General features: G+C 42.5%; 1 protein-coding gene across 1 annotated transcript in view; it reads right to left on the bottom strand.

The window, feature by feature from the left end:
* The window catches only part of PPP3R1 (protein phosphatase 3 regulatory subunit B, alpha), a 93,284-nt gene extending 81,318 nt beyond the window's left edge, over positions 1–11,966 (bottom strand). Inside the window, exon 1 of the mRNA XM_043982670.1 lies at positions 11,389–11,966. Within this exon, the coding sequence (XP_043838605.1) occupies positions 11,389–11,391 (3 nt within the window). The 5' untranslated portion in view covers positions 11,392–11,966. The remainder of the gene's footprint in view (positions 1–11,388) is intronic.
* Between the last annotated feature and the right edge of the window lie 1,172 nt (positions 11,967–13,138).

Below are 13,138 nucleotides of genomic sequence, written 5' to 3'. Positions count from 1 at the left end.
CACATAAAACCAAAACAAATCTTTATTTACTAAGGCCTCTAATTAAAGTCTTTACTTTTTGTGGTATCTGTGAATCTCACTTATCCTTCCATAGAACAAGAGAAACTACTATTGCCTCAGAAAGTCCAAATCTATTCTTTCTGGGAATAGCTTCAGACCTATTCAAGAGCTCCAGCTACTCAAAGGTCCCTTTTTTTCTTTCTTTCATAGTCTTTCACCTTCCAACTTCACACTCCTCACTGCATCTGCTCAGTAAACTTTTGCTCCTTGATTTTTTTGTGTGTTTTTTTCCTTCTACCATGCCAGAGAATACTTCATCTTTATGCACTCAGCTGGACAACAAACAGGTTTTCCTAAAAAAACCAGAAAAAACCAACCTCCTCTTTTAGGAAGCCTAATCTTCACTTAGTCACTACAATTATTATTGGTGGCAGAAACACAATTTGTAGGCAAATACAACAGTTCTATAATTCTCTTTACCTGCTGAAATTAAGATTCTGGTATTTATATGTTTAAATCTACTGTGTGACTCTCTGGGCCTCAGTTTCTTCATCTATACAAATCAGATTAACTGTAAAGTCCCTTCCAGCTCTAAATCTGCAATCCTAATTTCCTAGTCTATAAGATATGAATAACTAGCAATTAGCAAATCCCTACCATAATATAAGGAGTAGCCTCAAGCTAATAAAGAACAACCTCAAATCAGCAAATATCTTAAGGGAACCCTATTAGAAAAATTTGAAGCTCACTCAACTTCATCTTTTTCCTTCCCACTGTCCCCTTAAAATAGGAGCTAACTATTTCTCCACATAACAGATTTTAAAATCACAGCATCTTAGATCTAGATTAACAAGCAGTGTCAACAGTCCTCTTGAGTTCAACTCCTCCATTTTACAGATAAGAAAATTTTCAGTGGTAAAATGACTTTCCCAAGGTCACAAGGTACTAAAGGGATCTGAATACACAGCACACTACTGCCACATGCTGCTTTCCCTGCAACTTTTGATAAGATTATTTTATAATTAAAATTAACTCTATACAGGACGTAGCTTTCTTTCCAAATGACCTAATTAGAGATTAGGTTCTTGGCCTCATGGAGCTTACATACTAACTTTTGCCATAAAGGTACAAAAAGCAAAACAGCAATACAGAACTAGTCAACAAAATAGTGCACTTTTTAGTTAAAAATTTTTTTTCAAAAACATTTCTTCTCTACCAAACGAAACAAGTTTTATGGCTTCCTTAAATTCAAACCCCATCTCTAACCTCAACATGGATTTATGAACCTCATATTCATTTGTAAAATAAAGCACTGGATCCAATGAAACTCAAAGACCTATTATGTACTTATTTAGTTGTAAACTAGATGCTAAGATCACTGCAGTCATGAAATTAAAAGGTGTTTGCTCCTTGGAAGGAAAGCTATGGCAAATAAAAGCAAAAAAGCAGAGACATCACCTTTCTGACAAAGGTGCAAAGTAGTACCATCTGGCTAAGAGAGTTGGACTATAAGAAAGGCTGAGCCACAGAATTGAGGGTTTTGAATTGTGGTGCTAGAGAAGGCTTCTGAGAGTTCCGTGGACAGCAAGGAGATCAAGTAAGTCAATACTTAAAGAAATTAATTCAAATTATTCATTGGAAGGACAAATATTGATGATGAAGCTTAAATACTTTGGCCACATAATGAGATGGCAGGATTCATTGGAAAAGATGGTGAAGCTGAGAAAGACTGGAGGCAAAAGGAAAAGGGTACAGCGGAGGATGAGATGGATAGTTTCACTCAAGTCAAGAACATGAGCTTGGACAGTTTGGGAGACATTAGAGGACAGAAGGGCCTGGCGTGCTAGGGTCCTTGGAGTCACAAAGTGTCAAACAGGACTGAATGGCTAAACAAGAAGAAGACAATGGGGATACAAAGATTAATATGGTGTATAGATACTGAACCAGACTCCCTGGTGTCCACCCACATCCCTCAAGGATAGTACATTTCTTTGAGGCAAGAATAGAACAGTGATTAGCAGAAGAAATGGATTTCCAAATTTAACTCATTACAGATCAGCTGAATGTCTGAACTAAGTTCGGAGACAACATGACTTAGGCAGTTACATCAATTAACTGCATATAGGATCAATTTTAAAAAGACACAGAATCAATCGTATAATTTCAGGGAAGAGCAATAAGCTACACTGCAAAGCTGGGCTGAAGGTATTGCAGAAGGCCTTGAATGCTGGGATCAAGACCTTCATTTTAAAACTGAGAAACTAAACCTCAGGAAGGTTGAGTGACTTGCCCAAGATCTCCTAGGTGAGAAGTATCAAAGTAGGATGTGAGCCCAATTCCTCTGACAAGGCTAAGAAAGGTCAACTGATTTGGACAAGGTCTTGTGACCAGAAACTATGGGTAGAAATTGAACCCAAGTACCGGTTCTCATATTTTTAGTAAAGAAAGTAAAGCAGAATCACAAACCAATTTTCAAATGAAGACAATTGAAGTTAAATTAGCAATTATCTTTCTTTTTTTTGTTGTTTTTGTTTTATTTTTAGTGAGGCAATTGGGGTTAAGTGACTTGCCCAGGGTCACACAGCTAGTAAGTGTTAAGTGTCTTAGGCCGGATTTGAACTCAGATATTCCTGACTCCGGGGCCGGTGCTCTATCCACTGTGCCACCTAGCTGCCCCTATCTTTCTTATATAAACACACTTATGAAGAGGGGAAGGAAACAAGCATTTATTAAGCACTTCCTATGTCAGGCCCTGTGCTTTACAAATACTATTTCATTTGATCCTCAGGATGGCCTACAAGGTGCATGCTATTATTATCCCCATTTTACAGATGAGGAAATTAATGAAGAGGTTAAATGACTTGCCCAGGATCACACAGCCAAGTATCTGAGACTGGTTGTGAACTAAGGTCATACTGACTCCAAGCCCAGCACTCTGTCCATTATGCCACCAGATGCCTCAACCACTTCTACTGCTGGAAGAACTTTGAGGAAGGAAAATCAGTGGGTGTGGAAGAAAATAGAAATATACATGAAAAGAGAAAGGGGGAAGTAGAGCTTCAGATTTTGTATTACTTCAAATGAACTGGTAACAGAAAAATAAATATTATTTTCATGAATAGCAATTGTATAAACTCCCTCACATGGGTATATGATGGATGAATGAAAACAGCATTCAAAAAATCCCAGAACTGGAAGGGCAATGAAAAAAAATAATTTATTTCAACCCCTTCATTTAACAGGTTTCTCTACCCTGGATAAGTGGTTATTATTTTAGAGGGAAGGGAGAAGGCCATAGAACTGTGATTCCATCCATGGAGGGAATTTCTAATGTCTGCTGTGATAACACCATCCATTGCTGCAAATCAGCAATTTTTCTGCAACTTATACTTAGTTATCTGAAATACTAAGGTTAACTGACTTGCTCAAGATCATAAAGCCTAATTCCAAAGTTAGCCCTCTTTTCCCCAAGCTATGCTCCTTTTTCACAACTGCCAATTTAACATTCCTAAATCATAGTATCAGTTCATCCCACTCTCTTGCTCAGAACAATCTATGATGTCTCTCCATTACCTACCAAAGAAATTCCAAACTCCTCCACCTGGGATTCAAAGCCTTCCACTTAACTCAATCTCATGTCCTGGAGACTACTTACTTGGCTGTTCTCTAAATATGCCCTGTAGTCTCCTGATCCTGTGTCTTTACTTACACTGTTTACTTCCCCAATTCTCCCAAGTTAATTCTTACCCATTCTTCAAGTCCCAGTTCAGATACCATTTTCTCCCTTCCCTGACTGCCCTCCCGTTCTCCAGCCTGAATAGGTGCTTCCAGTTACTTTCCTGTCACTCCCTTCTTAACTCTCTACATTCTGGCTTCTATAACGTCACCATTCAAACCAAACTGCTTTCTCAAAAGCTATTAATGATCTCTGCGTGGCTAAATCTAATGAACTTTTCTCAATCTTCATCCTTCTTGACCTCTCTGCATCCTGGAGCATAGTTGATCTTCCTTTTCTCTCTAATACTCCCTATTCTTTGGGTTTTCATGACATTACTCTTTCCTGGTTTTCTGATTACTCCATCTCAATCTCTTTTGCCGGATCTTCATCATGGTCACTCTCTCTAACTGTAAGTGTCCCATAAGATTGTCCTGGGCTCTCTTCTCCCTTTATACTATTTCACTTTATTATCTCACCAGTCCCCATAGATTTAATTATTATTTCTATGAAGATTATTCTCAAATATACTTTTACTGTTATGGATACCACCATCTTCCCAGTGACCCAGGCTCCCAATCTTAGTAGTTAGTATTCTTGATTCTTCATTCTCTCATGCCCCCACATCCAATCTGTTGCTAAGTTCTACCAATTTTACCTGAACATCTCCTTTATTCCCCCCTTCCCTACAAGCCTCCTTTGACACTACTACCAACCTAGTTCAGGTTCTCATCACTTCATACCTGGACTTCTGAAATAGCCTGCTGTTTGGTTGTTCTGCCTGTCACAAGTCTCTTCCCAATACAATCCATTCTCCAAACAGATGTCAAAGTAGTCTTCCTACAGTGTAGGTCTAGCCATATCATCCTCCTACTCAAGAAACTCCAGTGGCTCTCTATCACCTCCAGGATCAAATATAAAATCCTGTTTGACATTCAAATCTGCTCATGACCTCGCTCCCTGATCACCCACCTTTCCCGTCTTCTTACACTTCAGAATCACCCCCTTCCCCACATACAGTTTGATTGTACACTGTTTTCATGTTGTCTCCCCTTCAGATTATAAACCTGAGAGAAGTGTCTGGCTTTTACCTTTCTTTGTATCCCTAGAACTTAGCACAGTCCCTGGAACAGAGTAGGTGCTTAATAATTGTTTGACTGACTCCCTGAACTAATTTAGGACTTTGCACACCATTCACATTGTACTTTAATATTATACCTTGTACTAGAGTTCTAGATTAAAGGCTTTATGAAGTCAGGGGCTATATCTCAGTCTTCTCTGTATCCTCCAAGCAGTTTGGTCTTCTAAGTTCAGGCCTCTGAACCATAAACATTTGGTCACAAGTGTAGCCTCTGAAACTGAAAAGCTATAGCATCTTGGGCAAGTCATTTAAAATTTCAGTGCTCTAACAACTCTCTAAGAAAGTGCAGACAAAGTAGTGACCAGTGCTGATAAAGAGAATTCTTGATGAAGAAACAAATTCTTATCAATAAAATCACAGGTTCTAATCCTTAAGCCTATCCCCTCCCTTAAACTGAGTATCACAGAATCTCAGAGTTGGAAAGGACCACTGAGGCCATTTGCTCCAACTACTACTTGGAATGAGAATTCCATTTACATTATGCCTAAATGCTCAATAAGTCTTTGCTTAAAGGCCTTTTTTGAGGAAGAACCCACTCCCTCCCCCGACATGACCCATTCTCATTTTGGACAATTCTAATCGTCAAGGAATTTCTTCTTATATTAAGCCTTAATTTACCTCTTTTACCAACTGTCCTTAGTTCTGCTCTCTAGGCCTTTAAATTCTTGAAGACAACTCTCTCTTCTCTAACCTAAACATCCCTAATTTCTTCAACCTATACTTAAACGTCATGAACCTACCATCATCTTAGCCGTCCTTCTCTGGCCACTCTCCAGCTCATCAACATCCTTCTGAAAATGTGGCACCCAGAACTAAACCCAATCCCACAGCTGTGGGGTGACAAGGGCAGAGCACAGAACCTGCCCAATCCTAGACAAAATATCTAAATATCACCTGAGGTTGCATTCTCTTTCCTGGTTGTCAAATCACACTGCTGATTGGTGTTAAGCCTGGCTCTGCACTAAGAGTGCCTGGGCTGAAATTGCCCTTTTGGACAGTTACTGTATGCGACTTCAGACTAGTCATTTAACCTCTCTTCCAGTAAGTTTTCCCATCTTGAAAAAGAGGGAGACAGCTTATACGTCTTCTAAGGTCCCTTCCAACTGTGGCCAATGATCCTATAATCCATTCACAGCACCCAGTGAATGTCATAACCCCACCATATACTTGTGAAATTGATTTTTCTGAACTGAGACTTGTAAGACTTTGCATTTATCTCTATTAAATTTCCTATGACTGAATTTTGCTTTATGTTCTAGATTGCCAGCATTTCCTTACCTATCACTGTCTTCAGTCTAATTTCTGACATCATCATTTCAATCCAAAGCTGTTCATCACTCAAATACTTGTCTAATTAAAAATGCAGAACACTGGTATTCATTCAATTAACATTATTAAATACTATGCACCAGAAACTGGAGAATACAAAACTCAAACAAAATGGTTCCCATCCTCAAAAACCTTTCATTTTATTGAGTAATAAATAACACATCTACAGGAAATTAAATGCAATATATATTCAAAGTAATTCCCTGGGGTAGGGCACTAGTAACTGGGGGTGAGAAGGTGGTGGAGGAATGAGAATAGTCTTCTGGGATGTGGCACTTGAGCTGTGCTCTGAAGGAAGCTGGAGAATCAACAAGGTTTAAATGAGGAGGACATTCCAGGCATGGGCACAGCTTATGCAAACAACAGTTAGGAGACAGAATATTACGTATGGAGAATAGCAAGCAGGGCAGGAACATTGAGTCCATGAAGGAGAGTAATATGTAATAAACCTGGAACCGGAAGCTAGATGTGCTCTAGTAGCTGGAGAGCCAGCCTCAAAACCAACAAGACCTGGGTTAGAGTTCTACCTCTGACATATCCTGGGACACAAGGATATTGGGCAAGTCACTTAACCTCTCAGGGCTCTAGGCAACTCTTTAAGACAATGGTTGGATAGATTTCAAGGGGTCCATGAATTTGGACAGAAAAAAAAATTGCATCTTTATTTCATTACGATTCAATATAATTTCTTCAAAATCTTATGTATTCTATGTCTTTGTAAGCATGATTCTGAGAAGGAGTCCTGAGGCTTCATGGAACTACAAAAGGGGTCTGTGACACAAGACAGATTATCAACTTCTGCTCTAAGACTATATGTTGCAGAGAAGGTGCCAGCCTAAATTGATAGAGGAAGTTTCCTCATCTGGAAATTCCCTATACTATTGAAATCACAGGTCCTGGATCTATCCTTGACTTTTTTAGACGAGATCAAAATTTCTCAAGCAGGGGAATGACACAGTCAATGCTGTGCTTTAAAAACATCAGCTGCACAAAGACTTGAAGCAAGAAGACAATTGGGAAGCTATAATAGTCTATGCAAGAGATGATATGAAGGCTTGCATAAAGGTGGTGGCTGTGTTAATGGAAAGAAGGTAGATCTGAAGAGGCCTGACAACTGGCTGAATGTGAGGAGAAGGAAAGATTTTAAGATATAAACATGGACAAAGATGTCAGTGCCCTTAATAAAAATTGATAAGTTGCTAAGAGAGGATGTTTGGGAAGAAAATAATTAAGTTCTGTTGTAGACTTATGAGCTTGAGATACCTACCTATGGGACATCTATTTGGAGATGTCCAACAGGCAGCTAGTGATGACTAGAAAAAAGACTGGGACTAAATATGCAAATCTGGAAGTTATCTGCAAAGAAAAGATGGCTATTTCCATAGAAGCTGACGAGAACCCCAAGAGAATATTGAGGGGAAAAAAGAGGGCACAAGACCACCCTCTAGGGTACCTGTAAATTTGAGCAAAAAGGTCGATGCCTCAGCAAAGAGTATCCAGACAGATAGGAATCAGAAGAGTATCCAGACAGATAGGAATCAGAAGAGAGCAGTGCATAAAAGATGAGGGAAGAGAGTGTTTAAGAAGGGGTGATGGTCAACAGTGACAAATGATGAACAACAGAAATAGTCTAATATTTCTGGTAAATGTGCCAGCAACTACTCTTTCTTTATCCTCATCTAACCAAGTGTTCCTACTTATTTTTATCTGAGGGTCCTTAGTCATTCATTTGAGGAATAATTTCTACCTTAGAAAGCACATAAAATTTCTTGAAGCAAAGAATTGCTATAGATAAAAATTTTCTTTTTGTCAATGGTTCTCAATCTCTTTTGAACAGATCCCTCACCTAGCCCCCTAGCTCTTCTCACCCATAGTACCTAAGTCTTAGCCACCGCTTGGCAATACTGATAGTTTCTCTGTCTCTCTCCCTCTCCTCACCCAAATCGTATCAAAATTGCTCAAGTGTCCAAATCCCATCCCCTCTACTCTAAGTAGATGACCTATTTTTTTGCCGAGATTTGAAAAGGCAAGAAATGCAATTTAGGAAGATCATTACCTGCAACTCAGTTTCCTCAGCAATAAAATAAAAGCATATGATTGATGGTCCCTTCCACTCTGTGTACCTCCTATATTGACTTTTCTCCCTTGGCTTTCTTGATGCTGCATTTTCCTGGCTGGCTCTTCATCCTATCTGACCTCCCAGTCTCATGAATTCAAGGAGACTAGACAGGCCTTAGATATCACCTAGTGCTATCCTATCATTTTAAAGACAAAAACACAAACACAAACACACACACACAAAAAAAAAAAAAGAAAAGAAAAAGGACAGTGACTTGTCCAAACTCAAATAACCATTAAGTATCTTGGCCAGGACAAGAATTCTGCTCTTCCCAGTTCCATTTCCAGACTGAACAAGTGCCTCTGTTACTAAGTGTGGGTATTTACCAAGGTCTATCTTTGGCCCTCTTGTCTCTCTACAATAACTAAGTATTTAATAATGTGTAAGTCATTTAAACTCTGACCCTTAATTTTCTCACCTGAAAAATATGTGGTTGAATTAAATCAGGGGATCGCAACCTGAGATCCCTGAATTTGTTTTTTTTTTAAATATTTTGACAACTGTATTTCAACATAATTGGTTTTCTTTGTAATTCTATGTATTTTATTTGTCCATTTCAACAGACTGCCAAATAGGTTCATGATACTACTGAACCCAAAGGATCTCTAAATTTCCTCCAATAATCACCTACATCTACTCCCATGGTTTCTGTGAAGATGATTTAAGTAAACTCATTAAAAAAAAAGCATTCAAAGAGACAAAGTTTCTGCTTAACTCAGTTAAAGACATCCCTTTCCCAAAGTATTAGGGTTCTTCTATAAGCAAAATGGAAGATGAAATTGGGCCTTGCAGAACAGTACTTCACTGATCAATCCAGCATGACTCCAATTAAAAAAATCATTTTCCAGTCTTCTAGGTCCAGAAATATAGCTTAGAAAATGAGGAGAGAATTAAAAAGGAAGAAGGGTGAATCAGAAGTACATATGAAAAGGATATTCTGTGGGAGACAGTCATTTGTGAGAAAAGGAGGTGGAGAGGAATAGTAAGTAGAAGAGACCTTGGGAAAGCTCACAAAATTAAACAGGTATATTGGATTAGGAAAGGAGTAAATTTAACAATTAAAGTACAATTCCTGAGATTTCATCAAATGTCAAAGGGAATTTCTGGTTTCAGTCCTGCTATGAACTGTATAACTAAAGCCACATGAATGTACTATATGTTCATGTCTGGGTCAAACTTAAGGCAATCAATTTAATTCACAAAATTATACATTTTTCTGATCTTTAAGTAAAATGTAAAAATCCAAGGAAACTACTAAAGTACCAATGACAAATTCCTGCTTATGACTTCCGGTAACCAAAGTGATTTAAAAAAAAAAACCCAACAACAATGTGTTCTTTTAAAGGATCTGGTCTTTTAAATTTTCTTCCCATAAAAATTCAATAGATTCCAAGCTTTGTGACATTTAAAGAATACAAAGATTTTTAAAGGAAAAAAGAAGACGTTCTTCTTTGATTACTGTATTGGCAAGATCTTTAAAGTCATGTCATAGCTATTACATTCACGCAAACTACACCTATTCTATATTATATTGCTCTGAATTCACTGAGAGTTCATTTATAACTTGTACAGGCCTTTAAAATGGAAAAAATCCAATTGCAATTTTGTTTTGTCCCTCTATAAGTCACCAATATTTTTCTTTTCCATGACTTCGTAGTCCCATTTTGAAATATCTATAGCAAAACATTTCTCAACCATAAACATCATTTTGTGAAATCACGAAAGAAAAAAATACTCCTTAGCATCAAATTGCGTTTAAAAACCCCAAAGGCAACTGTCAGTTTTACAGAAAATGAGGGGAAGTAACACTGCTAAACTCAAGGTTTCAAAACTGATAAGCTGCTTCAGAGAAGCATCACGTGCCTAGTTTGAGTTCCACTGAAAATGTAAAAGTTGTTTTGGTTTTTTTATTATTATAAAAAACAACATAGCACTGAGCAAAGGAAAGAAAAGTACAGGTAAAGCAAAATACAGATCTAATAGGGCGTTGATTTCTTGGCAATGTTGGCAGAGGCAATAGACACACCCCTAGCGTCAGCCTGAAACACTACAGCAGTGAATCCCGTCTGGGGATTAACGTTAGAGCTCGGAAGGCAAATTTAAATCGCCATGATTCAAAAACAACCACCACCGCAGGAGAGATATTTTTGGAGGTAGTAAGGAAAAAATCCGTGGTAATGAGTAAATGTTCAAAACAATCATTCCCGTCCTTCGGGATTGGGTCTACCCTCTGGTTTACCACTAAATGTGTGTATTGGACCTTTCCTGTTTGCTCATTTTGAGAGAAAAGGAGCCAACTAAGAAAACCTCCGTATGGCTGCAATCAGCATCAAAATAAATACCAACAGGAGACGGGAAAGGAAAAGATTCTTCCCTTCCCTCTATGAGTCTTCCTGTTTAGTAGCGAAGGCAATGCAATGAGAGAAATACCACCTCTTTAGGACCGCAGGCACTAAAGTGCTATTCGCTCCCTGGCATTTGTTTTTATTTTCTTAAGGTTGGTAATCAGGCCGACATTCCCAGGCCGGGGAGTGTAGGAAAAAGGACACGGGGGAAGGGGGGAAAAATAAGGCGAGAGGAGAGGGGAAAAGAGGAAGACGGGACAAAGCTAGGGAGAAAGAGCAAGGAGGTGGTAGGGCAAAGGAGGTTTGGGGGCACAAGCTGGCACTGGAGAGGCGAGGGTGTGGGTGGCATGGTAGGTTGCAGGGGGAGTGCGAGAAATGGGGTGTCCTCCCAGAAGGGAGTAGATCTCGGGGAGACCTGAGGGGAGGTGCAGGGGACGAAGGAGGCTAGAAGGCACAGTAGCGGTCCTACCCTGGGGGCCTGGGGGCGGAGATGGGGGAAGGGGAGTACGGACAGGCAGGGGCCCACGCGAGCTCGGCCCCACCGAAACAGACACGCATATACACAACACGCAGAGACGGCGAGGGTCTCTCTCAGACAGCGAGAGAAGCCGGAGCAGAGGGGACAATGGGGGTGGGGGTTAGAGCTGTCAAGCCACCCCCACCCCGGATCCCAGCCCCCGCCTTTAAGCCCCGCTAAGTGGGTCCCAGAGATTGGGGGGGGGGGGTGTTTCTCTCTCACCATGTCGGACGCTGGGTTGGCCGCTCGCTGGCTGGCTCGGTCGGAGGGACGGGCGTCGGCTCTCGGGCTGGATCCCCAGGGAGGAGCTGCAGATGCAGCTGGCAGCGACGGAGTGGCCCGGTCGGGGCTCTCGGTCCTGGGGGGCGCGGGGGAGGGCCGCGCGGGGGGCGGGGGAGGAGGGAGCGTCTGCGGAGGAGATACTAACCACACGGATGACTAGAAGAGGAAGAGGAGAAGTGGAGGGCCAGGAGCGGCGGCGGCGGCGGAGGAGGAGGAGGGCGATTGGAGAGCAGGGTCGGGAGAGGGGGAGGGCGGCTCGGCGGCGGCGGCGGCAGCAGCCTCGCACTCGCGCCGGGGCGGAGCGCTGACAGGCTCACTGCGGTGGCTCTCGCTGACCCGCAACCTCCGGGCGAGAAAAAGGAGGAGGAGGGCGGGAGAGGGAAGGGGAAGAAGAGAACGAGAGAAAGGGAGAGGGGAGAGAGAGAAAGAGAGAAAGAGACAGAAGAGAGAGAGGGAGAGAGAGCGCGATGCTGCGGCGAAGAGGGGGCGATGGACGGGGCACGGCAGGGCGGTGAGGGCGGAGCTTCACGGAGCGCCGCCGCACATCCGGGCACCTCCGACGGAGCTGGAGCCTTGGCCGAGGCCGGGGAGCTCCCTCTGGTTGGGGAAGGAAGAAAGGGAGGAGCAACCCATTCTCCCCGCCCCTCTCTCATCCTCCTTCCTTCCCCCCTTCTTCCTTCCCTCCTCCCTCCTCCGTCCATACGTCCGTCTCCGCCCCCGTGCGTGCTGTGCGCGGGAGGAAGCCTCTGGGAAACAAGGAGGGCGGTGCCGTTGACGTACGTTGTCGTAGCCCTTCCTGTCACGTGGGGCGAGGGAGGCGGGGGAGGAGGAAGAAGAGAGGGCAGGGGAAGGAAAAGGGGAACTGGGGTAGCTTAGGGGGGCGGTATTTTAACGCGGTGGGGAGCCTAGCGTTCTGGCTGAACCGCCGCGTTGACTCTGGGTTTCAGAGTCCTACAGACCCTCTGCCCCTCCCCCCCACTCCTCCAGCCTAGAGGCTGCCACTTTCGGCCCCGAGAGGAGGCAGCTTGGACTCTGGACTGGCGGCAGGCTTTGCACCAAGCGCCCCTAGATCGCTTTCCCCGGAGTCGACGCCCCCTACCCCACGGCCCCCGCTCTAGCATGAGTTGGCAAAATCAAGATCCCCAGTGATAAGGCCCCGTAGCAACACGCAGATGACGGACCAAGCTTCCGAGCCACCCGCAACCTTCATAATGGGGGAAGAGCTGCAGGGGCTACTTCTTCCATCCCAGGGAGAAGGCACCCGCTGGCTCTGGGCTGTTGTTTTTTCCCAGCAGCCCCATGGCCATTTGGTGCGGTGTGTACGAACCTCGAAGGGGGGAGTGGGGGGGGAAGGGAAGTGGTTCCCAATTACTCTTGAGTCAAGGTGGCTGTGAGGCTCAAGTGAGGTAATGGATCTAAAACACTTGACCAACCTTTCAGCAATACATAAATGCCAATTGTTATTAGTCTACCCCTAACGGGCCTCCCATCTCGGGATAAATTCTTTCCCTGAGCCTTGTACTGCACTCTTGCTGAGATCAAGCCTTGTTCATCCAGAGATGCCGGGTGTGACGGTAAATGTTTAACAATTGGGTGGGGGGCGGGGAACATAATGTATGCACACACGTTTAAGTTTACATTTTTAACACTTTTTAAAGTCCAGACAATCCACAAAACAATAAATCAAACC

This window comes from Dromiciops gliroides, chromosome 2 (assembly GCF_019393635.1).
Source record: "Dromiciops gliroides isolate mDroGli1 chromosome 2, mDroGli1.pri, whole genome shotgun sequence".
Lineage (NCBI taxonomy): Eukaryota > Metazoa > Chordata > Mammalia > Microbiotheria > Microbiotheriidae > Dromiciops > Dromiciops gliroides.
The sequence above is the reverse complement of the archived record's forward strand: the minus strand, read 5'-3'. Positions and strand labels throughout refer to the sequence as shown.